The 27,985-nt window shown below is 38.5% G+C and overlaps 2 protein-coding genes across 9 annotated transcripts in view; both read left to right on the forward strand.

Moving 5' to 3' along the window:
* The window catches only part of XRN1 (5'-3' exoribonuclease 1), a 32,945-nt gene extending 16,553 nt beyond the window's left edge, over window positions 1-16,392 (forward strand). For 3 of the 5 annotated variants that reach the window (XM_027739551.2, XM_039389785.1, XM_039389786.1), the window contains 22 exons: window positions 110-223; window positions 700-798; window positions 962-1,077; window positions 1,915-2,061; window positions 2,419-2,508; window positions 3,488-3,623; window positions 4,376-4,432; window positions 4,598-4,730; window positions 5,831-5,900; window positions 6,978-7,203; window positions 7,791-7,886; window positions 8,560-8,655; window positions 8,893-9,007; window positions 9,528-9,592; window positions 9,975-10,085; window positions 10,446-10,571; window positions 10,887-11,043; window positions 11,342-11,520; window positions 11,733-11,846; window positions 11,928-12,039; window positions 13,044-13,198; window positions 13,393-16,392. In XM_027739551.2, coding sequence (XP_027595352.1) covers window positions 110-223; window positions 700-798; window positions 962-1,077; window positions 1,915-2,061; window positions 2,419-2,508; window positions 3,488-3,623; window positions 4,376-4,432; window positions 4,598-4,730; window positions 5,831-5,900; window positions 6,978-7,203; window positions 7,791-7,886; window positions 8,560-8,655; window positions 8,893-9,007; window positions 9,528-9,592; window positions 9,975-10,085; window positions 10,446-10,571; window positions 10,887-11,043; window positions 11,342-11,520; window positions 11,733-11,846; window positions 11,928-12,039; window positions 13,044-13,198; window positions 13,393-13,683 — 2,805 coding nt within the window. In that variant the 3' untranslated portion in view covers window positions 13,684-16,392. Of the gene's footprint in view, window positions 1-109; window positions 224-699; window positions 799-961; window positions 1,078-1,914; window positions 2,062-2,418; window positions 2,509-3,487; window positions 3,624-4,375; window positions 4,433-4,597; window positions 4,731-5,830; window positions 5,901-6,977; window positions 7,204-7,790; window positions 7,887-8,559; window positions 8,656-8,892; window positions 9,008-9,527; window positions 9,593-9,974; window positions 10,086-10,445; window positions 10,572-10,886; window positions 11,044-11,341; window positions 11,521-11,732; window positions 11,847-11,927; window positions 12,040-13,043; window positions 13,199-13,392 lie in introns of those variants that run through there. The other 2 variants (XM_039389781.1, XM_039389790.1) reach the window with 2 other exon arrangements.
* Window positions 16,393-16,480: 88 nt separating this feature from the next.
* Window positions 16,481-27,985, forward strand: part of GK5 (glycerol kinase 5) — a 29,653-nt gene continuing 18,148 nt past the window's right edge. The window contains exons 1-4 of one of the 4 annotated variants that reach the window (XM_039389800.1): window positions 16,481-17,648; window positions 20,192-20,343; window positions 26,669-26,744; window positions 27,185-27,278. In XM_039389800.1, coding sequence (XP_039245734.1) covers window positions 26,683-26,744; window positions 27,185-27,278 — 156 coding nt within the window. In that variant the 5' untranslated portion in view covers window positions 16,481-17,648; window positions 20,192-20,343; window positions 26,669-26,682. The other 3 variants (XM_027739589.2, XM_039389805.1, XM_039389802.1) reach the window with 3 other exon arrangements.

Consider the following 27,985-nt stretch of genomic DNA (forward strand, 5'->3'; position numbering starts at 1 on the left):
TCAGATTCAGATAATGTTTTAGAATAAGTGTCCATTTATATGAACTTTGTTATTATTCTGTTGGAACTGCATGGTATTTGAGATTATAAATTTTGTCTTTTTCATGTAGGATATCAGAGCCTTTGACTCTCGTTTCTCAAAGATCAGAACTTTGGATGATTTGTTTCCTCCTGGAAGCACAGCCTTCATGCTGGGATCCCCTTACTACGGCTGCATGGGAGAAGTTAGTTCCAGTAATTTAATATTTTTTTCCCTGTAGATTTCTTCATTTGTAAACCTAAAATTGTCTAAGATGTTGTGTGACAGTAGTGGTAGTTTGCCAGCTAAAATTTTGAATCTAAGATTCCCTGGTGGTTTAGTCAGAGGAAGAGGGAGTTCTTCTGTTGTCCCTGTCATCGTTGCTGGCATAGGAGTAAAAAGCATAGCAGGAAAGCAGGATTATTTTTATTAATTCTTGGGGATAATTTGCAATACATAGAGTTCCCATTTTGTCCTGTTTTCAGTCCTGGATTCCTTTGATTTAATGCTGACTGATTGCCTCTCTGAGGATGCAATGTACAGGCCAGGGCAAGGTGATAAATCCCAAAGTATTTCTGTGCCTACTGCAGCAAAATTGTTGATCAAGTAGACTACAAGGTCTAGTATCCAAAGGCTGCTGGTTTTGAATAGCATTTTTAATGTGTTGTGTTTCTCTCCAAGGTTCACGATTCCCGTGATGTGATCAGAGAAGGCAGAATTCGTGTAGTTTTTAACATTCCCTGTGAGCCCCAGCTTGATACTTTAATACAGAACCAGCATGTAAGTGCTTCTACTTTTCTAGTAAAAGCTTAAACCACGTATCAAGTAGATTTTGAAAGGGTAAATGTCTTTAAGGGATGTTTCCATATTATTCATTTGCCCTTTGTATAAAAATCCTTATCCTTCAGGAATTGCCAATATTTTTTATTTGTTTGTTTTAAAGAAATATTCTGTGAAATACAATCCTGCATATATTTTGGCCAGCCGTCTTGGAGTAAGTGGATATCTTGTCTCCAGATTTACAGGGAGTATCTTTATTGGAAGAGGATCGAAGAAGAAGTAAGTTCTCTTTGTGAATTTTGACAACTCTACAGAATTTCTGCTGTGTTTTAAGTGCATACACTCTTATCAAGTGTATGCTATTTTATGATGTGAAACTTTCTTTAAAGTATTATTTGCTGTAAACTAAATTGATATGCAGTGGTTTTCTCTCCGATCATAAATGTGTTTTTACTTTCTGTTTACTGGAGATGTCTGTTTGCTTTATATTGTAGGCAGATATAAAACTGATTTTCCTGGTTAGCTGTTTGCATAATTGAATTAGGAGTTTAAACTGACTGTGCCACACTGAGAATAAAAAAGTGAAATTGGGATCTAATTTACTGTACTTATCACTGCTAGTATAAGGGGGTATTAATTGTACCTGTAGCTTCTTCTAAGAAGTATTTAAGACTGCTTAAAATAAAAAAGGGAGGCAATCCATATAGTCCTCTGAACGTCAAAATTATGGTTTCTTAGGACAGATCTCTAAAGATGTTTGATGCATGAGCATCTTCTTGTGATCTAATGTGTACATTTGTTCCTTACTGGTTGCTCAAGGACATTCTTCTACAACTTGGTAAATGCCAGGTAGTTTGTGGTTGATTACATCTCAATTAAAGAAGGGTAAAATATTTCCTACCCTCCGTTGCAATAAAGTTTGGGCCCACAGGTCGTCAGCTACCATAGCACAGCTTTTGGTCTGGAACATTTTTGACACAATGCTAACAAGTAAACAATACAATTAATTTAATTTTTCTCTGGTTTAAGGCTGAGAATGTATGTTTATGTGGGGGTTTTTTAGTGTATGTACACACATGTGTTACTGCAAGTTAATGAACTTTTTCTTGCTTCCAGTCCTCATGGAGATCACAAAGCAAATGTGGGGCTAAACCTGAAGTTCAATAAGAAAAATGAAGAAGTTCCTGGCTATACCAAGAAAGTTGGAAATGAATGGATGTATTCCTCTGCAGTAGAACAACTACTTGCTGAGTATTTAGAAAGGCAAGTATTGGGTATGAACTTCATCCAAATTATCCACCTTTGTCTCAGTCTTTGGATTTTGTCCTCTGGTCACAGTTCTTCTAAGAACTGTTGAGTTTGGTTTTGGAGATTGCTTGATGGCATTTCTTTTATTCCAATTTTCTCCTTCTTACAGTCTCTTTTTCCAAGGAGAATCATATTTTGGGATAGAGTAATTTTGTTAACAGCTTACCTTTGACAAATGAACCAAATTAAGTAAAGAATAATTCATCTTGGCTCCACAAATTCTGAAGCCCATCAGATTTTGTTTTGATGAGGCTTTTTTGTGGTCTGTTGACATGAAACAAAAGTTATCTCCCATTTATTTATTTTTATCAGGGTGCCTGAACTATTTAATTATGTAGCCAAGAACAGCCAGGAAGATATCTGCTATGAAGATGACATTTGGCCTGGAGAGGATGAGAATGGGTAAGCCATCTTGCTCCTTTTTTTTTCTAGAATAGGGAGAATAAACATGGACAATTTTGAAATTGGTAGTTTTGGCTGCTTTGTAACTGAAGCTTTGGTGTTCCTTAAGCAGCATGATTCTTCAGCAATGACTGAAAGAATTCCCTGAATGCTGGACATTGCAGTTGTGCAGTGCAAGTGTCTGTTTCAGACTCCAGTCTCAAGTTCAGTAAATATAATTTTCGATGGCTGCATCATAATTCTTGCTTTTAAAGTAACCCTCAGTAGACACAGCTATGACTAGTCATAAAGATAATTTTTTGTCAAAATAACCAATAATTGTTGTAGTTGTCTAAAATCACTTTGAAAAGTAACTCTTACAGAATTTAAACTACTTTGCACATTATTAGTATCCGTTTAGTCAGTTCCATGGGACACAAGTAGCAGCCTTGGTTCCAGATACACAGTGGTCACATGAAAAGCTTTAATTATCAGCTGGTAGGGCCTGTCCACAGGCTCCAGGTGGTAAGTCTGTGTGACACTGTGCCCCACAGGACTCTTGACAGGTGGGTATACCACTGTGAGGCTCTTCTCTTAGAGGAGTCTCAGGTTTGTGCTCCATTTTACCAGACAGACTTGCCCTGTGAAGTTCTTTCTTACAGTGTTGAGAGAAACAGCTGGTCACAGAACCTGTAATCACATGTGGACATGGGTTTTTGATTGGATGTAAACATAATTTGCTGAATACTTTTAATTGAAATGAATTTTTTTTTTCTGAAACAAAACTTTAGGCTATGGTTTTGAAACAGTATTACATGATTCAGATTATTTTTTTTAATCCCTGCTGTAAACTCATACAGAGCTCTTAGGTTCTGTTACTTTATGAATATATACAGGCATTGTGCCTGTATCATATACTGTGACTGATTAAATTAGGGAACGTGGTAAAATGCCTAGTTTATGCACTTAAAAGCACTAATTCGTGTCATTTTTTATTCAGAGCTGAGAAAGTGCAAGAAATTGTTGCCTGGTTAAAGGCACATCCTGTGTCTGCTTTGTCTCGCTCATCTTGCGACTTGCAAATTTTGGATGCAGCCATTGTTGAGAAAATTGAAGAAGAAATAGAGAAATGCAAGGTATGCAGCTTAGTGTCATTGTGAGCAGGGGTGAACAAAAAGCAGCTGCTCATTATCTTCCCAGTTCTTGAATTAGAATAAAACCATTGAAGATTACTTCTCATTCCAAAGAAAAAGGATACAGACTGTAATGTAAAATCTGAACTTGTAATGTGAATTATCCCAGAAATTCAGAAGAGCTCGTTATTTATCTTTGTAATTGGCTCACCCTTTTGGGGGTGATTTAGCAGCAGTAGGCTGTCCTCTGAACTGTGCCTTTTGGTGGTTTCATGAAGGAACACGTACCGGTGTATATATATATATATATATATATTCAGAAATACTAAAGTGCTCTTTTTCTAAGTACAGAAGAACAGTCCCAGCTGTTCTTCCCTTGCAGTTTCTCTTTGGTCTGCAGAAAATTAGAAAGTTGTTTTCCAAATACCACAGTTGAAAAAAGTGGGCAAGGAAATTACTAAAGTAAAAGCTAAGGGCAAAACCACATGAAATAGTGGGCTAATTTTTTTGAAATAACTTGCAAGGGCATCTTAATAAAATTGGTGTGAAATCTGGAATTAGACAAGTAATGCTTTGGTAAGAAATCCACCATGTTTAAAAACTGGACTTATTTTAAACACTTCCTGAAAGCTGTTACACCATTATCTAAAAGAAATTAAAAGAATTCTGCATGATCTTTTCAGGTGGTTTGTTTTACCTGTTCCAGTGCTGGTTCCTACTCTGGTTTGTACTGACTTTCTGTTCCTTTTCTTCAGCAAAGAAAGAGCAACAAGAAGGTGCGAGTGACTGTGAAACCCCATTTGCTGTACAGAGTAAGTGATGGGAGAGGAGGGGGTGGCCTGGGGGTTTGGTTTTGTTTGGGGTTTTTTTTCCCGAAAGTTTGCTTTATATTTTGCCTCAGGTGCTGTTATAAATGCATTTTAATTGTAATCCTTATCCTTTTGCCTACACTAACACAGTCTTTTGGTTCTTGTCAGCCATTGGAGCAGCAGAAGGGGGTTGTTCCGGATCGGGATGCAGAGTACAGGCTGTTTGACCGTGTTGTCAACGTGAGGGAGAACTTTTCTGTTCCAGTTGGTCTTCGAGGTACCATCATAGGAATTAAAGGAGGTAATATTTTCTTTGTGATTGTAGCTATATAACAGCTCAGCCAGTGATGGGAAAGCAGCTTCAGAACAGTGTTTTGCAAAATGGTTGTGAACACACACAGACTTCTCACTCTGCAGCATATACAACATAAAACCATTAATGAACATATTTACTGTTTTTAATTCAACCTACAGGTATTCTAGTTTAATTTCATGTGTTACACAGCTATTCTTTGCATAAGAAATTACCTGCCCTTTGTTCCTTCTTAATATGAATAAGAAGTTCCCCTTTGTTCCCTCTTAATATGAAGAGGACAGATCAAAAATGGAACAAAATTAAGTTATGTAAAGATATGAGTGAAATTAAGAGAAGTAGACATAAAAACAAGTGTTAACTTTAATACTTACATTAAACATTAAACTTTATCAAATATGATTTGTCTTAAATTGTTTTATTTTGAATTTTTTTTTTTTGTTCTGTGATACTCCATTGGCATGGATTTATACCTTCTTTGACAAGAAGATTAACCATAAATCTATTTCAAGTAAATAAAAGGATTTATCCACTTCCACTGAGTAGCAGTTTGAGATCCAGTAATGTAAACTGTTTTCTTACCTGGCATTTCAGTAGTTGCTTTCTCATGCAGTTTGCATCTAACAGAATCTCAAATAGACTAGACTTGGGTGCAGCTTTTCTCTCTGTAATTACAATATATTAATATAATTTTAAAGGAGTATTAGTCTACCACTATGCAGGAAGTTAATATTAAAGCTGTTGGTTTCTGACTACCTCAGTGTAAAAGTGACTTATATCTCCTCTGTGGCAGTTTCTGACAGCTGTGACATTCTGCTATAAATTGCAGTTCTATTAATGCACACTGGTAAGATGTTATGCATGGTACATTTCTGTTGAAACTGTATCTTCAAGGGCAGACATACATGACTTTGAGAAGCATTTTCAAATTTCTGTTAATGAAATTACTCAGGAATAAATTGGGATTTTCATGTTAATTTTTGGTCTTTTCATTATTTATTGCATAACCAGTATAGATGTTTACAGAATTTAGATGGAAGTAACTAATGTACCCTATATAGGATGACATTTTACTTTGTTTTCTATAGCCACTAGAGAAACAGATGTGCTCTTTGAAGTTTTGTTTGATGAAGAATTCCTTGGAGGCCTCACTATAAGGTTTGTGCAGGGGGGTTCACAGTCATTTCATGCTATTGATATAGTTGCCTTTGGTTTGGTTGAGTGTTTGTAATGCCTCTTCTTGAAACTTTGTTTCTTGATAGTGTTGGTCAGTTTTTATTTCTTTTGTGTTTCTTTATTCTCCTTGAGTATGGATAATTTTTATGCAGCATATTATATAGTGGAAATGCTCTTTAGGCTCTTTCTGGTGTATTTAAAAACTTCTGATTTGTCGAAAGCAAATATGAACCAGCAGAATAAAGCACTAGTTCCAAGTGTCTTTTTAAAACAAACACGTAGAAAACAGGTTATTATCAGTATGTTTTCAAACACATAGATTAAAAACCAGTCAGTAGGCATCTGCTCTTCTGAAGGAGAGACTCTGTAGTAGTTGATACTTAGGCATTGAATTCCAACCACCATTAAAAACTTAAACTGTTCTTCAGGACATGGAGGTGCTTTTGTTTTAAAAAGTGTGATAACTCCTCTATATTTAAGCAAACAGCTAAACTTCTAAGTGCACAAATTTATGCAGCAGGCTTCATTTTACCCTCGTTGTTGGATAAATTAAGGTTTTAATGACAGAAGTTAGAGTGGATTCTTACCTATTCCCTGCATTCACAAAGCAGAGCACAAGTATAGCCCTTGCAAGAGCGTGTCCTGTAACACAGACAATATTCAGCATTCAGAAATGCTGCTTAAATTCAGTTTATTATTCTACTACTGCAATTTAAACTTCAGTTTTCATTTCTGAAAAGGAAAAGAAAATATTGTTTACTGGTTCTTAATCTTTTACAGAAATATTTACTACAGAACTATGGTAAAAGGATTCACTCACCTTTAAAATTTCTTTAAGCTCACCACTGAAGGGCACAATCTAAACTCAGAGTGGTAATTACTGTTGTTTGCTGGGTTTGACAGCCAGAGGCCAAAGGGGGCAGTGCAGTGGGATTAAGGTTGTGTATAATGCTACTAGATTTCAATATTGGACAGTTTTCAGCCTCTGTTGTTTAAACTCATTATCTTTTGGCAACAATGAAGCTGTATGAAACAATGGTGTAATTTACTTTTCTTAAGGTGCTCCCCTGCCAGAGGTTATCGCCTGCCATCAAGTGCCTTAATTAACCTGTCTCATGGTAGTCGGTCAGAAATGGGAAATCAAAAACTGATGGCCATAGTTAAACCTCAGCCAGCAGTGAATAACTACAACTCATATGCATCTGATCTGTCGTCTGTATGCTCACAAAAAGTGCATCTGGGAGGCCTCAACCATTCTCCTCGCTCCCTTTTTGTTCCTACTCAAGTAAGACTTTTCTTGCATTTGTACAAAAATGGTTTTCCCTCGAAGCTGAATTATTGACATGATTGTCTTCACTGGCCCAAACAAAATTTAGTTTTTGTGTCAGTATATTAGAAGTAGGATAATTCTTATTTTGGAGAAAATAATTAATCCAATAATGAAAGGGACTAAGATTTCCTATTGACAGTTGTTTTGCTTTGAGTAACTCCAGTTGCATTTCTGAGAGACAAATACTTAGTTTGGAGCATTGACACCACATTTGGTGTCAACAAATAGTGTGTTTTGGGCAGAGATGCAGTTATTTCTTTAAAGTTCTGTTCCAGTTAATGCTTCCTGTAGGCCAAGTTTGTCCATGCTCAGAAAAAGAGGATGTGATTTCCCTATTGGTTTTACTTCTTGGTTACAATTTACTTTGAAACTGCAATAAAGGAGGAAAAATTATAGGTGAATTGGGGTTCTTAGTGGTTTAATGAAACTTTATTTTCTTAATAAGTGTCTTCTTTAAAGTCTGTACAGGAAAAACTACTTTCCAAAAGAAAACTTAGGACAACAAAACACTTCTGATTTATTTTTTTCTCTCAATAACTTAGCAACTGAATGGAAGACAGCATTACAATCTCAGGGCTGAAAATCAGGGCAACTCACCCCAGAAAGGATCATTTCTGAGTGGCAATCAGAAAAATAAAGTGAGTGTTCTGATTCATTTAGTATTGGACCCAAATGTCTCTATTTTGACCCTCTGTTTAAGTGGGTGTCCTTTTCTCATGATTAATAAATAGCTTTGTTTTAGTATTTCAAATGTTTTAGTCCAGATACAGAGTGGAGCAGAACTGGTCTCTGTTCTTGAATGGCTATAATATCCTGTGTTATCCTTGGTTAGATATTAGATTTTCAGAAGTGTTTTTTGCATGTCTGGGCTTCAATTCTGTGGTAACATACCTGTAATGGAATGAAGCAGTTGAGCCTGATTGATAAGGCCTTACGAAATAAGTCATTAATAATAAAATCTTAGACCACTACGAGTATGAAAGCATGCTTTTGAAACCTTTCTGAATTGTTATCTGAGTTTAATTGTACTTGGTCTTCTTTCCTGTGTTCATAACTTGAATTAATAACTAAACAACATTTTCAGAAGTGATTCTTGGTAACAGTTGTAGTACAAATGCAACTTACCACAATAGCTTATTTTATAAACTAATTACTTGCAACTTGTACTGGTGTCGTCATGAAAATATCTCATCTGAGCTATGTTAAACTTGGACCTTACAGTTTTGGGATGTCTTGGTATATGCTTAGCTTTTCAAAAGCTGAATTTATAGCTGCTGAGTTTGTTGGGGATCTTGTTTCTTATTTTGTCAGGCACAGAGTAAGCAAGATGATGAATTCTGCAGCATATGGCAGTCGTTGCAGAGTTCTGGGAAGTCTCATCACGTTCAGCAAAACATGCATGAGAAGGTTTGTATATAAACTTTAAACAGATCCCTGGGTTCAAAATATGGACATTTCACATAATTTCATATATCAGTTCATTATATCAGAAAACTTTTTAGTTTATGCTCCAAATAAATCCTCTGGATCACAGTATTGTTACACAGAGCATGCACCACTCTGGAAAGAGGTGGTTGTATGGGGCTGCTTTGTAAATGACAGAGACACAGTTTTTTGGTTAAGCTTTGTTGTTTGAAATCCTAGAGTGCAGTTCTACCTCAGGAAATCAAGCTGGGAACTGGCCATCAGTTTTATAAGCCAGGATTCAACGACAGCAGCTTTAAATGTCAGCAAAGAAAACAGGAGCCATATAAAAAATGTAAGTACTATAATTAGAAACTGTTCAGGAAAACTACTTGCTTTATCTGATCTTCACTGAAATGTCTGTTGAGCTTTTTGGCTTTCTGTAGTTATTGACAGGAAATAATTTGTTGTAGTTTTATAAACACTGCAGTGCACTTGTTATTGTCAGATGTCCCTGGTGTCCCTATTAGATTGTTCCGTCCTTAATCCTGAATGTCTTGGACATTCTGTGTTCTATTGACTCACTGCCCATCTGATATAAAAACAAAACAAAAACCCACACAATGTGTTTTTGAAAATTTGCTTGTGATCCTATTAGTAGAATACAAAATTAGACATATTGTTCCATATGCTTAATTTTATTTTATCCTAGAAGAAAAGCATATGCCAAATGCCCTATAAAGTATGAATTAAACATTTGATAAAACCATTCAAATTAATGCAACTCTGTGTACTTGTATGGAGTTAATATTTTTTGAGTCTTGATTAGTATTACAGTTTTTAAGAGTGTTTCAAAAGAATACATTCTTTTGTAGTTAAAGAAGATTCCAAAGTTACAAGAGGTGAAAATCAGCCACATAATAAAATATCAAACCAACAGGTAATTTTGTCTGTACTGAGTAAATGTGTTCCTTTCTTGTCATTTTACTCTGATCTGATTTGTCATTTTACAGATTTGCCTTTAACTGGCATCTTAGTTGATTCTTTTAATAGGTAAACTTTATTTTTGAGGTTTTTCTTCAGTAGAGATTATACAGACAGAATATGAAAGTGTGTAAGATGTATGATCATAGCAAGCTATTTTGCTATTCCTCTCAGACTCTAAAGCTACTCTGTAATGGGAAAACAAGTGCTAGGTTTTCAGTAAGCTGAAATCCTCTAAGGATATTAGCTTGTGAAAGCTGTTTGCATAACATTCCTAATATGATTGGGTTATAACAAGTAATAGAGTATTCAATAATAATTGCTGCGGTTTATCTCAGAATTTTGCAGGTGTGAATAAGTACAATGTCAAACTTCTGAAAAGGAATGAAAATCCCAACATGCCTGTAATTCAGAAGGCTGCAGTTGATGGTCCCTGTGCAGGTGGAAAGGTAGGATCTAGATAGTTGATTTTCTTGTGCTCTTTGAATAACTTCAGTTTCCAGTCCATTTTGTTCGAGTTGTTCCTGGTCACTTGTGTGCAAATTCATGTTTATAACAGAAGACGAACTTGTATAACTTTGACCATTCTTTAAATCTCTGTTCCTCAATACTTGCATATTTTTAATATGCAAACCTTGATGCAGTCTCTGGATGTCTGTTCACAGAACAAACATGACTCTGACCTGCCCAAGCTAAGAGAAAAAAAATCTGAATGAGAATGAAATTAACCTCAAATTAATATACCCTTCCTCTGGCATCTACTTGTAAATATACTAAGTTGATATACCTTTTTTCTTTTTCAATTTAAGAAGGACAATGAACTGGAAAGCCTTCTAGCTTCTTTGAAAATTTCCAAAGAAAATGAAGTGCAGACTTGTTCTAAGGAAGCAAGAGCTACAAATGAAGAACATCTGTCACCACAGTCATTTGCTATGGTCTGTATACTGCAGGAATCATTACATTGCAGTTTTGCATCTGCTATCTTAGCATCAATGCTTCTATTTAAAGAAACTCCATGAAACCTCATACTGCTTTCTAAAAACATATTAATGAGGTTTTAATTAGCTATTCTTAAAGAAAATTAGCAAACCTTTTTTTATGCTAGGATGCTGTTATCTGTGTTTTGATAAAGTGTAACTGACTGCAAAAGAACAATTCAGATTCTGTTTCCAAGTATGATATTTAGTGTTAAGAAGGTCATGGTGTCTGAATGCCAGCACTTCCCTGAGTGGTTTATTTTGTTTTTAAAGAAAGGAACACGGATGCTCAAAGAGATTTTGAAGATAGATGGCTCTGATCTGGAAACAAGAAATGAAGTGAAACCCCAAGTTAATGATGTTCCTGCTCCCTCTAGTAGACAGGATTGCCATGGAGCTGCTGTGCAATACAGACCAACAAAAAAAATGGGTATGTTTAGCCATCAGCTCATAGTTCAGAGCTTCACTCTGAAGTGACATTTTAGAACACACCTTACAGCATAGTACTGTTTTTCAAAATGCAGTTAATGTTCATCTTTTTTTCAGTTTTACTTCTTTAGATCTAAAATACTCTTCATATATAGTTTCCTGTCTTTTGTTAAACAATCGGAAAACACTGGGGAAAAAACTAAATATACTTTTTTTTTTCTTTTTTCCTAATAACCAAGTTGCCATCCTTTCTGTGCAGGAAATGCTTGTGATACAGCTTTTTTTTTTCGTTTTCCCAGCTGCTTATATGAACAAGCCTTATAGCCCTGGAGGCCCTCAGAACACACCAGCAATAGAAACTGGAGGTCACCCTTTCGCTTGTCCACAGCCTGCACTGTCCACTGTTTCTGAACTGTCTCGTATTTGTTCTCTTCTTGGAATGTCACAACCAGATTTCTCTTTCCTAAAAACACCACAGGTAAAAAGCTTTTCCTGCAAAAGTTCAACTTCTCAATTTTTTATCAACTGTCCTATATTAGATATTTAGACTGACCACTGAAATACATCAGAAAATAAACCTTAACTCCCTCCGTCTTTTTAAAAAACAACCAAGCAACCAAATCCTCTGTTTCTGTCTGACAGTTTGTCAGCAATATAAATTCCCTCAAAAATCTTCTGTCATTTTTCTAGACCATGACAGTTTGCCACATCAAGTTGTCGAATGGTTTGTTGGTTCACGGGCCTCAGTGTCATTCCGAAGCTGAAGCGAAGGAGAAAGCTGCGTTTTTTGCTTTACAGCGTTTGGTGAGGATGTAAAGAATCTTTTAAAATCTTTGTCTCTCTTGCATTGCATCTGTTTGTAACCCTCTGGTTCCTTCTTCATAGAGTTCTATAGGAGTAAACTTTGCTTCACCTCCAGCAGTGTTTCCAAATTATCAACCACTTGGAGTTCCTGTACCGCCTGGATCAATTCCTCCAGTATTTGCACAACCCCCTGGTAAGTATTTGACTGGAACACATTTCAAATAATATAATGATATTCTGTAACTGTAGCAGTTCTTCATATGAAAATGAATGTCTTCCAGAACTGCCATTTTTTGGTCTTCATGCGTGTGCTTGTTTGTCTGAACTGTTTTGAAAACAGTTCATGAACCTCTTCTCATCAATATGCAGATGAATTCAATACAAAGAATCATGTCTCTCCCAGTTATTTCTTTTCCTCAAGAATGTATTTATCCATTCAGTCTTAGGTGCTTTTTCCATTTTGGCGTTTTTTCCCTTTAAAACGACAGAATTAGTTCAAAGCTGGTATTCATAGTCCAGATTTCATAAGAAGTGTCTTCCATGACTTTCTACGTGGATTCCCCCTCTGCCCCCATATAGTTAATGTTTATCCATGCATTAGTTTTTATTTGATTATACCCAACTTTCACTGAAGTGCTACGTCACAACCCTGTTGTACACAGCCAAACATGAGCGTGGTAAGTAACCCCCCCAAAAATTGCTAGAAGTCCTAGGGCTGTTTCTGGCTCCCAGCTGTTTTGTGTTCTACTGAAGCTCACATTCACAGCTAGTAATTAATGAGTCAGCACAGTTGTAGCATCCTAGAAACCCACATGGCAGCTGCTACATCTCTTTTCCCCAAGGTTTCTCTGTTGTTGACGTGTTTTTAAGGATGGCCTGAGCTTGCAGCCTTCTGCTAATACAGTTCTCTCTGCTGAGGATGTGAAGATCCTGTGCTCTGTGCACTCTGGAGTGCAGATGCCATAACTTAGTGCTCTTAATTGTGCTGTCATCTAGGTGTAGTTCTGTAAAAGCAGAGCTGTTTGTTTGGTGTGGGAGGATGATAATAAATACTTAGCTGTTTTGAAGTAAATATGAAGAATTACGAGGCTTTATTGGAAAGGTAAACAACATGAAGACAAATGTAGTTGGGTTACTCTTGGGGAGTTTGTACCCTCTTTTTTGGGAAAGTGAGCTAAAAGTTCCTTGTTTTCGTAGCCAATATGATGCCTCCTCCATCATCTCATATGTTTGGTCCAGTGTCCTGGGGAACTCCAGTGCCTAAGCATTATTATCCGGGCTCCTATCCAGGAAATGTGTCCCTTGCAGGAACGATACCAGTTGGTTCTCACAACCAGTTTATACCTCTGCAGGTAAGACCAGCACGTTTGTCTTAATATGGTATTTTTGTAAAAGATGTGCCTACGTGATGAATGCAATAACACCCCCCCTGTGAAGTACTGTTTGGTATTAGAAAATTATTTTAAGAAATTGTGTGCATGTTTTCTGAAAGTGGAATATTTTTTTGAGAATGCATTCTGTTAAATAATATTTATTTAATTTAAAGGTAACTAAAAAAAGGGCTGCTAGCAAGAAAAACTTTGAACTCAAGGAGTTTCAGAGTTCCCCTCAAGCTGCACCACTAAAGAATGAACAGCCAGTGTCTTCTGACCACATTCAGCAAGATAGTTCTTCAGCTCCTTTAAAATCTCCTCCAGCTGCTCAATCCACTGTTTCATTTCAAGACAATGTGGCTACTCCAAGTGTTCCTCATAACAAATCAACACCAAACACTTCCAGCAAGCGAAAGCCAAGAAAACTGGCTGTCAATTTTGGCGCACCAAAATCTTCAGAATAAATATGGTAGCTAGGTGTATTTTATCTTTAACTCTTCCCCCACTGTTATGTTCTATCATTTAAAAAAATCAGAAATCTCTATTAAAAAGACCAGCCACTTTAAGTATAATATAGAAGGAAATACATTTTATTTGCAATGATTTTCAGGTTGTCATGAAAACTCTAAAAATTATGTTAAAACTTATTTTTATTTTCACTCAAATTAGCAAGAGCCAGGAAATGCTGAGTTCAGGTTGCCATGCTCTCCATTGTGCCTAGGTTTCTAAACAGTGGCTTACAGACTCTATCGGGTAAGCAGCAATAACAGTGGCAGCCTTAACTCGGGATTGCTCTGCTCTTGGGGAGGGATGTGGAGCGGTAATAAGTTGGGCATCTAACACTGTTCAGTGTGACATTTTGTACTCTAGCTTATTTTTAGGTAGTCTAAGAAGACAGAAAGGAAAAGTCATTTAAATGCAGCTTCTATATTGGCTCTCCAGGTCCATCTGAGTTGAATCAATGTGACTCAGAGCTAACTACAGTGTAACTGCCAAACCCGCTCTAAGTACGAACTGCTGGCGTTTGTGCTAGAGGGCAAGGGCTTTACAGCTTTCAGAACACAGGTGTTATTGTGTGTCTGGTGTTAGAGTGGCAAAAAGTGATTGCTGATGCACAGTCTGTTCCAGGAGATTCATTTATAGGATGTTATTGAATAACAAAAACATATTTGCAAAGTAGAGACCTCTTTGGTAAAGTACATTTAATTTTTTTAATCTATCAGTTTCATTTTTTTCCCCGTGATAAAATGACATAGTTATCTACTACATATATGGATAGCTTCCTAAATGCTAATGATATCCTGATTTTTTTCTAAACTGTAGAAATGGCCAGAGTTTAAAGATGTCCATTTGTGCCAGATAGCTGTCAAAGTTATGTTTACTTAGAGTCCTTTTCTTCCTTTAATAGTCTGTGCCCTGAAACCTTCTCTATACTAGGTTATTTTTTGTTACTAGTTACTTTTAATATTTATTTTTTAGTTTTGTGATAGAAGTTCTGGGTGGCAAAATTGAATTATCAGAAACTATTACTATTTGTTCCATAAGAATATTGAGACAAAAAGTTGAATTGCATTTTTGGACAGAACTGTCATTAGTTCATATAGGAAAAAAAGAAGGCTCAAAGGTCCTTGTACTATTTTTAACTGACATATACCATTCTTATGGACATTAATGTGAAATCTTTAGTCTAGGAAAAAATTTGAAACTCTGGTGCTGCTTGCTGACGTGGATTAAATTTAATTTTTCTTCTTTATTTTAATATGTTCTAGAGAAAATATTTTTCCTCGTAAGGCCCAGGAAACAGAAATAAAGCATACTTGAGTGATTCATTTTGTTGCTTCCAAACAGGTTTCATGCTGGATCTGCAAGTCCGTAGACTTTCTTTCATTTGTTCTTTGCCTCTGTTTCTGGTGTAGTATCAAGTTTCACATTTTTACTGTGTTATAGGATTTTTTAATTTTCATTTCTCCAAAACAGCAGTATTTGTAGAATAGCAGCCAACCTATAAAAAGGATCACAGAGGCAAAAACAAGGTTAAGAAATTTTATATCATTTAACTTAGTATCACAAAACTATAAAGTCTATATGTAGTCTTAAATTACATTGATTTTGTTGTTCTCTTTGTAGTCATCTGGTCTCAAGAGGGTTGGAAGGGAAAGTTGTATTTTTTGGTGATTTATTGTCATTAGCAGCACGAGACTGACGTGATGTTGCCATTTGAGAAGTGGTTATGTGAAAGTTAGTTATGAGACACAGGTGTTAATCCCCCATATCCCGTGTGAATTATCGGGTCATGAGAGAAAATCCCTGTTTAGAAATTCCCAGGATGGAGATGAGACCGTGTTAGATTCTTTCATCACAGAATGTTGATGTATCTGGATAGCCAATTTATGCAGAGTTTTTAGAAACAAAGTTATGAAGGACACTATACTCTTGCCAGTGAACACAGCAGTTTTTATTAATTATTCTACTTCAGACTAAGATTTCTGCTCCCTCCTCAAGTGGAATTGCTTTATGTAGTATTTATAGAGGTTAAACACTTTATTCTGTAGCTGCTGCATATTGTATTAGTCCCTGATTTTTAGTTGATCTCTTCTCTGATACCGCCTGCCTGGTGCCCAGTTAATTACAGTTCTACATGTCCTGGTAGATGTGACGTTGCATTGATCTCTGCCATGTCCCCCATGATTTCATTTTTATATTTTAACAAGGTTGTTATGTTTAATTCATACAGATATAAATTTAAGCATTTCTTTTTCTCATAGATAAAAAGTATTTTGTAAGCACTGGAGTTTTTCATTAGATCTTATACAGAGCAGTATTTTACTAAAAAATCCAAAAGGGAAGACTTTTATGTGCGTGTTTTTGTAGTTTCTGATTTTTTTAAAATAACTTTTCATTGTTTATCTGCCAAGTGAAATGTTTAAAATTTGCATATAAATGGATACAGAATGTATTTTTTGTGCTGTTTAGTGTTAAGTGTGCATTTGCAGATTTTTAGCATGTAGTTGCACAAAGGACTGTGCAAAGATATTTTGAAATATGAATATATGCTACACTGAAGGAAAAACATTCATAAAAGTTAAATGCTATATAGAACTCTAATGCAATAGAGTAATTTTATAAACTGTGTCTGTGTCTGCTTGGATTAAATATTGAAACAAGAAAGATTACCTATTTTCACTGTTTTATTTCCAAATACTGTATGGGAACTGCTGTATGCTCCAACCCAAAAGTTTAAGATAGAAATTAAATCTCATGAAGCCCAATTTCTGTGATTCTCAGAAGTAGCACCTGCCCTCCTGAGCTGTTTCTTGATGACTTTCAACTATAACTGAGATAAAAATACAAGGTTTTTTCAAAAGGGTGTTGGTCACATTACAATTAAAAGCATTCAACAAGATACTGATCTTCCAAAGCTTCTTTGCCCTTTGTCATCAGTTAGATTAAAAATTTAAAAAAAGCTATAGAGAAGTCAGTAAGATTACTTTCCAGTAAGTTCAGTTCTAGTGATTCTGAACAAGGTGCAAAACCAGCTGATGGCTGAAAAATAGGAGAAGCCATGGTTACCAGGAAATGTTTGACTCTATTGCTGTACCTGAAGCAAAACACTGTGCTGAGACTTTTGCTAGTTGTTAAAATCTGTCTTTTGCCAACTGCAGCACCAGCTTTTCATGTAGAGAGATGTTATTTTCTTTCCTGTAGATTACTGTGTGAATTAGCTGGTTTAAAGCAACTCACACAAAGAATGGAGTGCGCTCTTGGCGTGACCAGCTGCTGCAACTTTGTGTAACTGTGTGTGCAACGTGGTGTGTCTGTAGGGAACACTCTGGTTGTGTACACACTCAGGTCATATTGCTCAATTTGAAGATCCCAAGATATAATCTTGCATTTCTTAAGCTCTCTTTAAATTATTATTCAATGAACTTTTAAGTATTGCAATTACCCTGCATGGCAAGTTCTGCCCCCTTACTTTTCTCTTCTCCATATATAGCATTAAAGAAAGTAAAAACAAATAAAGGGAAAACTTGAAAATATATTGGTTAGTGCATAATAAATCTTTTGTGGATGCTCCCCTTCAAAAATTAAGGGACTTCTGTTCAATTTCAGAATTTCAGAATTGATCTGAACTGTACAGGGGAGTGAGGACTCTCAAAGAAGGAATTGTTACTTACAATAAGGATGCTTTTTATTCTTTTTATTTGCAATGTGATCTCCATATGTATTCCATAATCAACCTTCCTTACTACTGAGAGACAGTTATGTTCTTCTCTTTCTGTCTCTGGAAAAGGGGACACAGTGACACCAAGGGCATAAGGGCAGTCTGAATACACACTCTTGGCCAAAAGAATTCAAATTCAGGTGCATGAGGACCCATGACTATTGAGACTGTAACTGATAAATGTTTTGAAGAATCGAATCTCATGAGGTAAGTAGCTGTTGTTTATTAACAAAAGAATCTGTGGTTCCAACAATGGTTCCTTACTGCTGCCACTCTTTGATGGGGTGCTTACTCTTATTTTTTTATAATGCACAAATTTTCTGTTTTATTTTTGCTTTGAAAGGCAGTACCTATCAAAGCAAAACAGAAGGAGTTGCAATGCCATCAAGTGCAAACACTAAACCTGATTCTATTACTTGACAGGACAGAGCAATTTTCATTTTTTTTTTTTTTCCTGGTAGAACTTGCTCAGTAGCATCACTGCATTGGCAATGTTTTATGGAAGTTGATGATCACACCTAGTCCTTTATTTTGTGTAACTGCAAGAAAGACAAAGGCTGGCAAAAAAAACCCAACAAAACCAAAGTGTAATTTCTGTGCAAGTAACAATAAAATTCAAAGTCATCAACTTTTAGCATGTTGAGGGTACACAGCAAAGCAAGAGTGTGAGTCCAATGCAACTACGTGATCTATTTATGAGTAACTTAGCATGTTTTAGATTTAGCACTAATTTGGGATAGAAGGTGACATATAATGTTAGTTCCTGGTGTTTCTTCCAGTACCTATTTATTTGAAACAGCTGAAATGTTTTGTCAATCATCAAAACTTAGCAGAGTAAATGGAGGGCAGTATAGGCTGCTGGAACCTGTGAGTTTACTGAGCTGCTGCCTTCTACATTTTCCTCAGTTTAATTTTTTTTCCTTTTTATTCCCTTTGCTTTCTTTTCTAATTTTTTTTAATGGCTATGTCATATTGAAACAATAGTTCTTAAGTGCTTTTTCATCCCTTTAGCCTCTAGTATATCCATTCTCTTCTTCTGACTAAGCCTCATTGATGGGCATTTTTTTCTGTCTTTATTTTTAGATTTTTTTCCTGTGAATTTCTAGACTTGAAATCAATGTTCTTTTAAAGAGCTGTTCAGCCCTGAATTTTCTAGGTACAAATGGCTGTCATATGTATATACACACACACATATACATATATACAGGAACTCAACCTCTGTAAGAAAGTAAGTTGTTCATTGTTACATCATTTTCAGTCCACGTAATAAATCCTTAAGAGACATCCAGAGGATGATGGACATTATCTTGTTAATACCAATTGCATATCTCCAAATGTAGATATTCCTTAGGCTGGGTAAAAGTAATGGGCAAATAATGAAACACTTCACTTGCTTTGGTAGATAAATTCTTGGCTTAAAACTTGATTGTCCAAAGTCCACCTCATTTCCTGTTAAAGGTTTCTTCTGTTGCAGAGCTGGCAGCAAGGAAAGCCTGCCTGTGCCTCAGGCACAGATTTGATGTGCAATTCTCTATTGAAAATACAGGCTTAACCAGTCTCTTATTACTTGCTCCCACTGGGTCATGCCAAACCTTTTGAATAGCCACATTATGAACCATATCAAGGAATTATTCTGATTGGAACTCTTTCCCCTATGTTATTTTTCAGAGAGTTCATTGTGGAGCCCCAAGACCAGCTCTGTTGTTGCAGGTTTTGTAGCATCAGAGCAGGGTGATTAAGCAAGAATGGAACTGCTTAAGAAACATCCTATGGCTGCCTAAAGCTGAAATGACACACAAATCTAACGTGATATATTAAGTCATGTCATTGTATGTAGTTCTGTCTGTTGACTTTGAGGAGAGGAGTAAATTCTGGCAGGAGTACAGGAGGAACTGCTGAGAAAGGGTCATATGGTAAATTATTGCAGCATTTGCCTCAAGATCATCACTTTCATTTTGGGCTATCTGTTCCAGGTGAGGGTTAATGAATGATGGATGTGGGCTGCACCAGCCAGTGGAGCAACAGAAATTAGTGGGCTCTTTCTTATTTAAGTGCAAAAGGACTAAAGGCCCTGAGGTCAATGCTTTCATAATGTTAAAACTTGTTAAAAAGTAGAGCTAAGGAAATGGGTAAAACGGTAACTGAGTTTGATGAGGCAGTAGAATAGATGCATCTTGACAAAATACAGCTAAGGAAGAAAATATAGAGAAAAAACCCCTGCACTACAAGTTTTGTGTCTTGCTCTCCTAGATTTCAATAGCTGGAATCCTGTTAGCAGTGCCAGTGACAGGTTTGATTGATTCATACTGGAAGCCTGGGGTGAATGAAGAAGTTTCTATGTATCAGTCACAAAACAGAAATGCACCCTAGAATACCTTTATTTTAAAGAAAGAATAAGTTAACTATCTGAAATACAGTTTAATTAATAATTTGGAAATTTTATTTAATAATCTGGTCCTAGAAAATGTCTAGACTGTCTCAAGATCATGTTTTCTTTCTGGCAGTCTGGTCTGCTGGGTCTGTATCAGTCCCATCTCTCAGGGCCTCTGGGTAACTCCCTCTTGCTTGGCATCATCCTCTGAAGTGTATTTCTTGCTGACTGAAACATGCTGAGTGTGATAACATTGCTTACAAATATTCAATATAAATTACTCATAAATTGCTGTCCCTGCCAGCCATGTAGGATCTTCCTGACCCTGATGTTCTGCCATTTGATTGGTTTTCCTTAATTACTCTTTCCTTTGCTACAGCATTGGACAGGTCCTTGGAGTGCCTCCACTCCTTCATTTGGTTTGATAGTCCAGTAAAAGATAAGACCAGTCACGCTTTCCAGAGATCAAAGAAACTGAGGATTTCAGCAGAGAAGATGCAGAAATACAGGACACAGCTGCTGCAGTGCTTGGTATGTGGCCCCAGGTGTGTCAGCTCTCTGCCTGGTGAGCAGTGAGGTGGCACCTGCATGCTCTCACTCCAACAGGAGGACATAGGGTGGTGGTAGAGGTTACACAGGCTCATTATCAGCGTTGCAGCACAGTATAAAAGGAAGGAGTCCATACATTTTCACTTCAAATTGAATGTTTCTTGTCTGTGCTAAGATTTACTTGGGGGTTTTATGAGTATTGGCGATAAGATTTTTCTCTGAGGGTGACAGAGGTTTTTGACAGGTGAAGAGTGTGTGGGAATGGTATTATTTATGACAAAACAACAGAAGCTAATGCCAGATAAGTCGTGTGTGGACAAGCTATGCATGTCTGAAAGCCCATTGCCTCCTCTATTGCATTACTTTTATCACACTACAAACAGAACAATAATATAAAATTTGTATTTCATAAGCCTCTCATAAATGAAGCAATTTTAATACATGCTGCCTATAGCTGAGATTACATATGCAGTGCAGTTTTGCAAGTTGGTTCATGTTATCTTTTTCCACCATATACACATCTAAGTTCTTTGTTAAGATATTACATAGAATTTAAGATCTGCAAGAAGAAATCTGCTTACAGTCACTTCCATGCAATCAGAAGGTATTTGTTACATTAAGAACTTGTAAAAGAAGAAAGTAACCTGCACCTCCATTTTCTTTTTGAAGTTTTGCTTAATCTTGCAGTAAGACAGGTCCCACTTGCACTGATACTGTAAAAACACAAAGGATATCTAGATGCATTTTCCAATTTTTTTTAAGGCTTAGTTTTTTAGTATTTGGAGAGATTTTAGCCTTTCATAACAGTTACATGTGTTGAATCTTATTGAGGGAGCTTTCTTTGGGAGTTTTAAATAATTATTAATATGCTCTTTTGATAAATTAGTTTGGAAGAAAGTAGTCTTAATCAGATAATGAAGTGCTTGATACCTTTCTTTGACATACATCTATTAGCTGTATTAACTTGTCAAGTTACAGTGAAAGAGAACATAAAAGCCAAAGAGATTGTGACTTTTTAATGTTGGTCCTTAAGGAGGAGAGGTAAAGCAGTTATTCCTTGGTTTTCTCTTTCATGTGCCTTCACTTCCCTGTGATCCAAACCTTTGTCCCAGTGACCTCTGCAGCTGCCCATGTGAGGTGAGAAGCCTCTTCTTAATGTGGCTTTCACTGTCATTAGTATTCCTGGTTTAAAGATCCAATCACATCTGACTGTTATACCACATAATACTGTTTTGTTTTTCATAATAGAGTTTTTTGTAAGAGGGGTCAAACCAGAAGTGCCAGGGGAAAATATTTTCAGTGTATTTGCATTTGCTTTTTCTGCTCTAATTAAATGATTTAAAAGTAATTGACTAATTCTTCTGATTAAATTTGGGTTAAAACTAAATTCTATTGATACTAGTTTGGGGTTTAGCATCCTGAATTTTATTGGTTAACTAAGAATATTTCTGGTTGTTTCTGTTAAAAACCACAGCCCCATCTCAGGGCAATACGAAAACATTTCTGGCAGTAACTGTTCCAACAGTGATTTTAAACGCGGTTCCCTCTATGAAGCAGACTTATGGCACGAGTCGATGACTTTGTGTAATTACGTGCAGTTTGTTCGCTGATGCTCATTGCCTTCAGTGACAGATCCCGGGAGCGAACACAAGTCGTTGTTTGCTGTGAGGAGGAGCTGGGGTCAGGCAGGCTGTCCGCCGGGACTCAACATCGCACCGCGGGCACATATCCCAGCGGCTCTCGCTGAATTCCGCCTTTCAGAAAGCCCTGTAACATTTCGTGTTTCACTATAAAAACCTTTTACGTGCTTTTGCTGGATTTAGAGACTGCACAGACGCAACATGGGGCTTTTCTTTGGCGTTCCTGCTTCGTCCGTGGGCCCCGGGGCCGAAGGCCCGTTCCCGCAGAGGGAGCGAAGGGCGGGGCTGCCCCTCCCGCGCTGGGCTCCGCCCCGGGCCCGCGGCCTGCGGAGGCCGCCCCGACCGCCCCCGGCGGGCGCCACCTGCCCGCCCGGCGGCCCCGCCGCGCCGCCCGCGCCCATAGGCCGGCGGGTTGTGGCGGGCGCGGCCGCGCTCACTCCGCGCTGAGCGCCGGGCCGGGCCGGGCGATGCCGTGCGGGCAGCCCGACAGCGGGGCCGCGGCCGCCCCGGCGCGGTACGTGCTGGGGGTGGACGTGGGGAGCACGATGGTGAAGTGCCACGTCTATGACCGCGCGGCCGCCGTCAGGGGCTCCAGCTGCAGGAAGGTGAGTCCGGGCGGGCTCCGCGGCGCTCCCTCAGCTCGGCCCGGCGGGAGCAGCCTGGGGCGGCACCTGCCTCGGGAGCCGGGCGGGGCCGGACGTGCCCGCTCTGCCCAGAGCGTTTCTGACCCGCGGGACCCGGCGGGTTCCTTGGCTTGTCCCGGTGCGCGGGCATCTCCCGGGCCCGCCCCTGCTCCCCCTTCCCAGGGCCCCCGGGGTGAAGGGAGCCCGCAGCACCCGAGCCCCGCAGGTGCCGCCGGAGCGCTCGCCCCGTTCGCTCCCGCCCACCCTTCCCTGTTACCTTCGCTTCAATCGCTTCTCGACTAATTCCTCTGGGAACAAAAAGACTTTTGTTAGAAGGGCATAGCTGAGGCTTGCGTAGGACTTGGTGTTTACCCGCGTCCCATCGCGTAACAGTGCCGCGTGAAAAAGTGTTAACTTGGGAACAGGGATTTCGGGCTGCTTTTCGTTTGTACTGATCGTGATTTTGGGATCAAGACAGTCTCCAGAATTAACTTTTTTACAATTAGGAGAAGTGTAAAAGTCTGATGAATTTCAGAGGTGGAAGGGGCTGCTCTCGGTGGAGCTGACCCTCTAGTGGGTGATCCCTGCCCTGCTGACCGGGGTGCTGATGAGGAGCTCAGAGGCATCCACGTCTGAGTTCAGCAGTGGAGCCAAAAGGCTCTCTGAGCATCTGCTTTCCAATCTGCAGCTCTGAAAGGAGTTTACAGCCTCTGAAGTTCCTGGGCGTTTGGGCTTCTTTATTCCCTCTGAACAGAGGAAGTCTTCTAGAGATCACACATCCAGATTCAACTATGTTCTAAAAGTTACACTGTTGTTTCTTCTCATACAAGAGATTCAGAAAATTAAGAAAAAAAAATGCAAAGGCAAATTTGTTTGCACCAAGTTGCACAAGAATGGTGGCTTCTGTGAACTAGGGATCATAAAAATGTTGTTTGTGTTTCCTGAATAGGTGGAGTCGCTTTATCCTCGTCCTGGATGGGTTGAATTAGATCCTGAAGTGCTGTGGAGTCAATTTGTTGGTGTAATAAAAGAGGCTGTACAAAGTAAGGGCTTAAAGCTTGAGAAATTAATTATTTATTTATCAAAATTAGTAAAAAGTCTGTTAGATAATAAGATTATTTTTAACTAGTATTGAAAATTCATCACTGAGCACAAGTCTACAACATGCTTTAAGGTCTATTCAGTCCTTATGTAAGATAGGGCACTGGAATGACCTTTTTCCTTTCAGTTGGGCCAGATTAGGATCGAAGTAGAAGCAGTGAACACTAGATTTACACATCAGTGACAGCACCTTGTTGCTCCAGCTTTTTGTGTATGCATCCTTCCCCAGTGTCCCTGTTCCTGCAGATGCCTCTGTGTATGAACAGAGAGTAGGCTTGTTCCCCTTCCAGTGCCCCGTTATTCCACTGCCACTTCACACCAGTATGTGTGACTGCAGGTGTATGAGAGCATAAACTCAGGATGCTGCAGGGTTGTACTTCCTCCATTACAACCTGATGTTCCCACTTTTCCCATTCAAATTACGGACAGTTCTTACCATCCAATTTCTGTATTACTCTTCTTTTCTATTTGTACTTTAGCCTAAAATTTCCTAGTACTCTACACACTAAATGCACACAACTCCCTTTTTTGCCAAACTTCTGATGTGGGTTTTTCCCCCCTTTTCTGAATGCTACTCTGACTCTACTCTTGCTGTGTGCAACTCCCATAGCTTTCACATTAATCCAGCTCCAGTGTTCTACAATCCCGCATGGATCGCCTTTGCTGCCACGCTGATGCTGTGAACCTGTCAGCTGCACCCCAGCTTTCCCACATGCCTCAGCTTCCTTGGCCTGTGTGTGTACATCACACTCTTGCGTCCACTGCTTTAAGTTCCTCCCATTCAGCCCCTCTTGCAGTTTGGTCTCCAAGTGTTGCTCTGGCTCAAGCCACAACTGCTTGTCTCTTCCTTTGGAAGGCTGCCTAGGGAACAGGGAAAGTAACCATCACCAGGTGTAAGCTGATTATTTTGGGCTCTTGGTTTGTTTTCTCAGCAGCCACAACTGTCACGAGAATAGCAATGCCACCTCAACCCCCAAAAGACCTTACTGTCTTCCTTCACTCCCGTTCTGTGAGGCAAATCAGGAAGCAAGATTTTTCAGCTAGTTTTAAAAGGGGAAGGTTGTCTTGTGGCCAAGCTGTGTGTACTGTCGGCAAGTCATTTTTAGGTCATTTTAAAGTCATTTCTGACCTCACACTGCTGTCAAAAGAAGCAGTCCCACCCTCCTCTTTACAGGATTGTTTCAAGTCTGGAGCAGCTTCCTGAATCAAGTCACTGTCCGGTTGTTTATGCCAGCAGAGCTTCACCAGTGTTAGTGCTGGTGCAAGAGAGGGTGTGGTACCAGGGGCAGGAATGACTGACTGGAAGCAGGAGGAAGGCACAGCTACACTTGGGTTTGCAGGGCTTGTGAAGCTAAACGTGTGATTCCACGTGCAGCTGGGTGAGCTGATGTACTCCAGTCCTACCTAAAGGTGGAAACTTTTGGCTGCACAGTCCCACCCCCCTCTCTTACTCTGGTACTCCATCCAAAAGACAGCTTAGCTGAAAAATATCCATGTTTGTCTTCTGGTTTGTTTTTCTCTTTGATGGAATTCCACTCCACTCGTGTAGGCATCTAGAGAGCATGATAGCTGACGCAGGGAAAGCGATGGGAGCATGCAGGTTGTGGAGATGGGAAGGAGTAACACATGCCACTAATCTGTAGTGAGCTGTGGTAGTACTCCTGTGGCTTTGCCTGGAAAAGAAATGCTGCTGTTCTCAAGCCACCCACTCCCAGGTCCTCCTCCCATACACTCCTGCTACCAGCAGCACTTGTGCAGGCAGGTGGAGCAGGTTGCCTTGCGAAAGCACTGGTTTAACTTTCAGCTGATTGAGGGCTTGATAGCACTGCCTGCAGGAATGCAAGGGCCAGGACAAAGGAAGGTGCAGAAGCACAAGTAGAGTTTGGCTGCACAGGATGTGCCCTTTCCCTGTGAAATCCTTTCTGTGATTGTCACTGAGAGGGTGGCGGGTGTAGAGTCCCCAGGATAGGCTCACACAAATGTAACTTTGGATGGGAAAGTTGACATGAGAACTTGTATGAGCAAGACATACTTAACCTGTGATTTGTTCAAGTAGCTGCACTGAGAGCCCCTCAGAGTAACAGTATTTAGGACAGAATAGGTAGTCTGTCATTTAAGAGGAATTTCTTAATGTATATTCCCTTCATGTAATTTTGCTTCTGGAAGCGTGCATGGAGGTGCTTAGCAAGCTGACTAGAGCTGCTACGAAAATAGCTGTGGACATATTTAATTATTTACAGTTATATATATTAGAAAAAATGTTCTATAAGAGTTATTTGAAGGTAAAATTTAACAGCAAAGTTGGTGTGTACCCAAATGTACACTTTTGTACTTCTGATTTTGAAGTATACTTTGCATTCAGTGGTACGTGGTTTAAGCCAATTTGTTCTTAGGAATTCTGAAGGGTTGCTTAAGAAATATTTAAAGTGAGACACGTCATTATCAAAGTGATGTAAAAAATCAGGCCATATTGACATTAATCTCTTTACTGCCTACAGGATCGATCTAGTTTTGTTTCTTTATGAAAATTCTTTTTGTAAGTGTAAAGGTACTTCTGTTTGTGCTTTCTTTTGCATTCATCCCTGTGAAATGCACATTTTAATTGATTATATAGGTTTATGCAATCTGCCTGCCTGTCTCTGGGATTATTCATGTAGAGTATCACCAGGCCTTTCAGGAGGCAGAAAGAGTCAGTGTGCCACAACTGCTTTTAGTAAATACATAGGTTTGTTTATCTGCTTTGGAATCAGTTGTCTGACTCAGAGTTCTCTAACATTTCACTGCTCTAGCCACTTAATTGGGCAGCCTGTAGAGATTTATATTTTCTTTAGCTGTTAATTTCCTAAGTGTTCCATAGATTTTTATAATTATATTGAAGAAGCTGTATTTTTGTTTCTTTCTTCAAATAAGTGCTTTTTTTTTTCATTTGTTTTTGGTTTTTAGCTGCAGGGCTTCACATGGGGCAAATTGCTGGTCTTGGCATCTCCACACAGAGAGGAACTTTCATTACATGGCACAAGTATGTATATTGTGTGTTGTTTCAAACTATTTTGTGTTTGTTTACATTCATGGACTGGATGGGAGCAGGCTGTAGAAATGTTGAACTGTGTTAAGTCACAACCTGAAAGTAAAAAATGTCAGTCACTCACGTTCCCTTGTGTTTGCACAGCCACACCTTACACAGTTCAGAACAGTTTGTAAGTGTATGGCCTTTTCGTTCTTAATGCTTTGGAAGAGCTGAACACATACTTATTTTTTATTTTTGGTGAGAAGTCTAGCACTCCAAATGTCTGTGTGCCTATCTAGTAACTCCTTGAATCCACCAGGAGGATATGCACTTATTTTGGGAATTGACCCAGTGTTAATTGTCCTGATTGGAAATGGTGAATGTTGTTGAATTTTTTGGGCAGTCTGTGTTCTGTAGTTTTAAAGGGGAAATGTCCAAATACTGTTTTTCAGGAGGACAGGGAAACCTTTTCATAATTTCATAAGTTGGCAAGACATAAGAAGTGCTGAACTTGTGCGTTCCTGGAATAAGTCCCTTCTGCTGAAGGTAAAACTCTGCTAATCTAGATACAACTTGGACATATTAGAGCTGTCTCATTTTTATGACAAATAAGGGCAGTATATAAGTATATAAGTCCTGTTCAGATGGTAATGTGACGTGCTGTAGCCTAAAAACATTTAACTGAGCAATACTAGCATGGAAGATAGTGCCAAGAAAACAAATGCACTACTGATAGCCTGTAGGTAATTAATTATGGGAAAAGATACCTGTAGTTCTAATATTCATTTTGTTACTTTTTAGTCTCTTGTTATATTAAAATGTTGCATGTTAACACTGCTACAGCACAGTTTTTGCATGTTGGTGGGTAGTTCTTGGTTGGCAGTGCTTTGGGCTTTTTCTTTTCTTGGGTGTTTTTTTTTTTTACGTACTCTTTGCTCAGATTACCTGTAGAAGGTGTATTTTATGCTGCTCATGGCTTGTGCTTCATACCTTTAGAAGACAAAGCTTTGCTCCAACTGGAAAAACAGAAGTTACTTTTCCTCTAAGTGGAAACTAACTAGCACACTCACCATAGGAAATGAAATGCTTGGGCTTGCCACTTATTTCCTTTTTGAACGCTTGATTAATGATTAAATTTTGCTAAATATATTGTCATGATCGAGCCTGTCAACTGTAGAACTTTCACTGGAATAAGAGTGTGTAAAGCTGTCAGCCACATCAGGCATTGTACTCATGTAGGTGACCAGTGTTGG

Source organism: Pipra filicauda, unplaced genomic scaffold, assembly GCF_003945595.2.
Source record: "Pipra filicauda isolate LSUMZ 115617 unplaced genomic scaffold, ASM394559v2 scaffold126_size2276778_pilon, whole genome shotgun sequence".
In the NCBI taxonomy this organism is placed as follows: Eukaryota; Metazoa; Chordata; class Aves; order Passeriformes; family Pipridae; genus Pipra; species Pipra filicauda.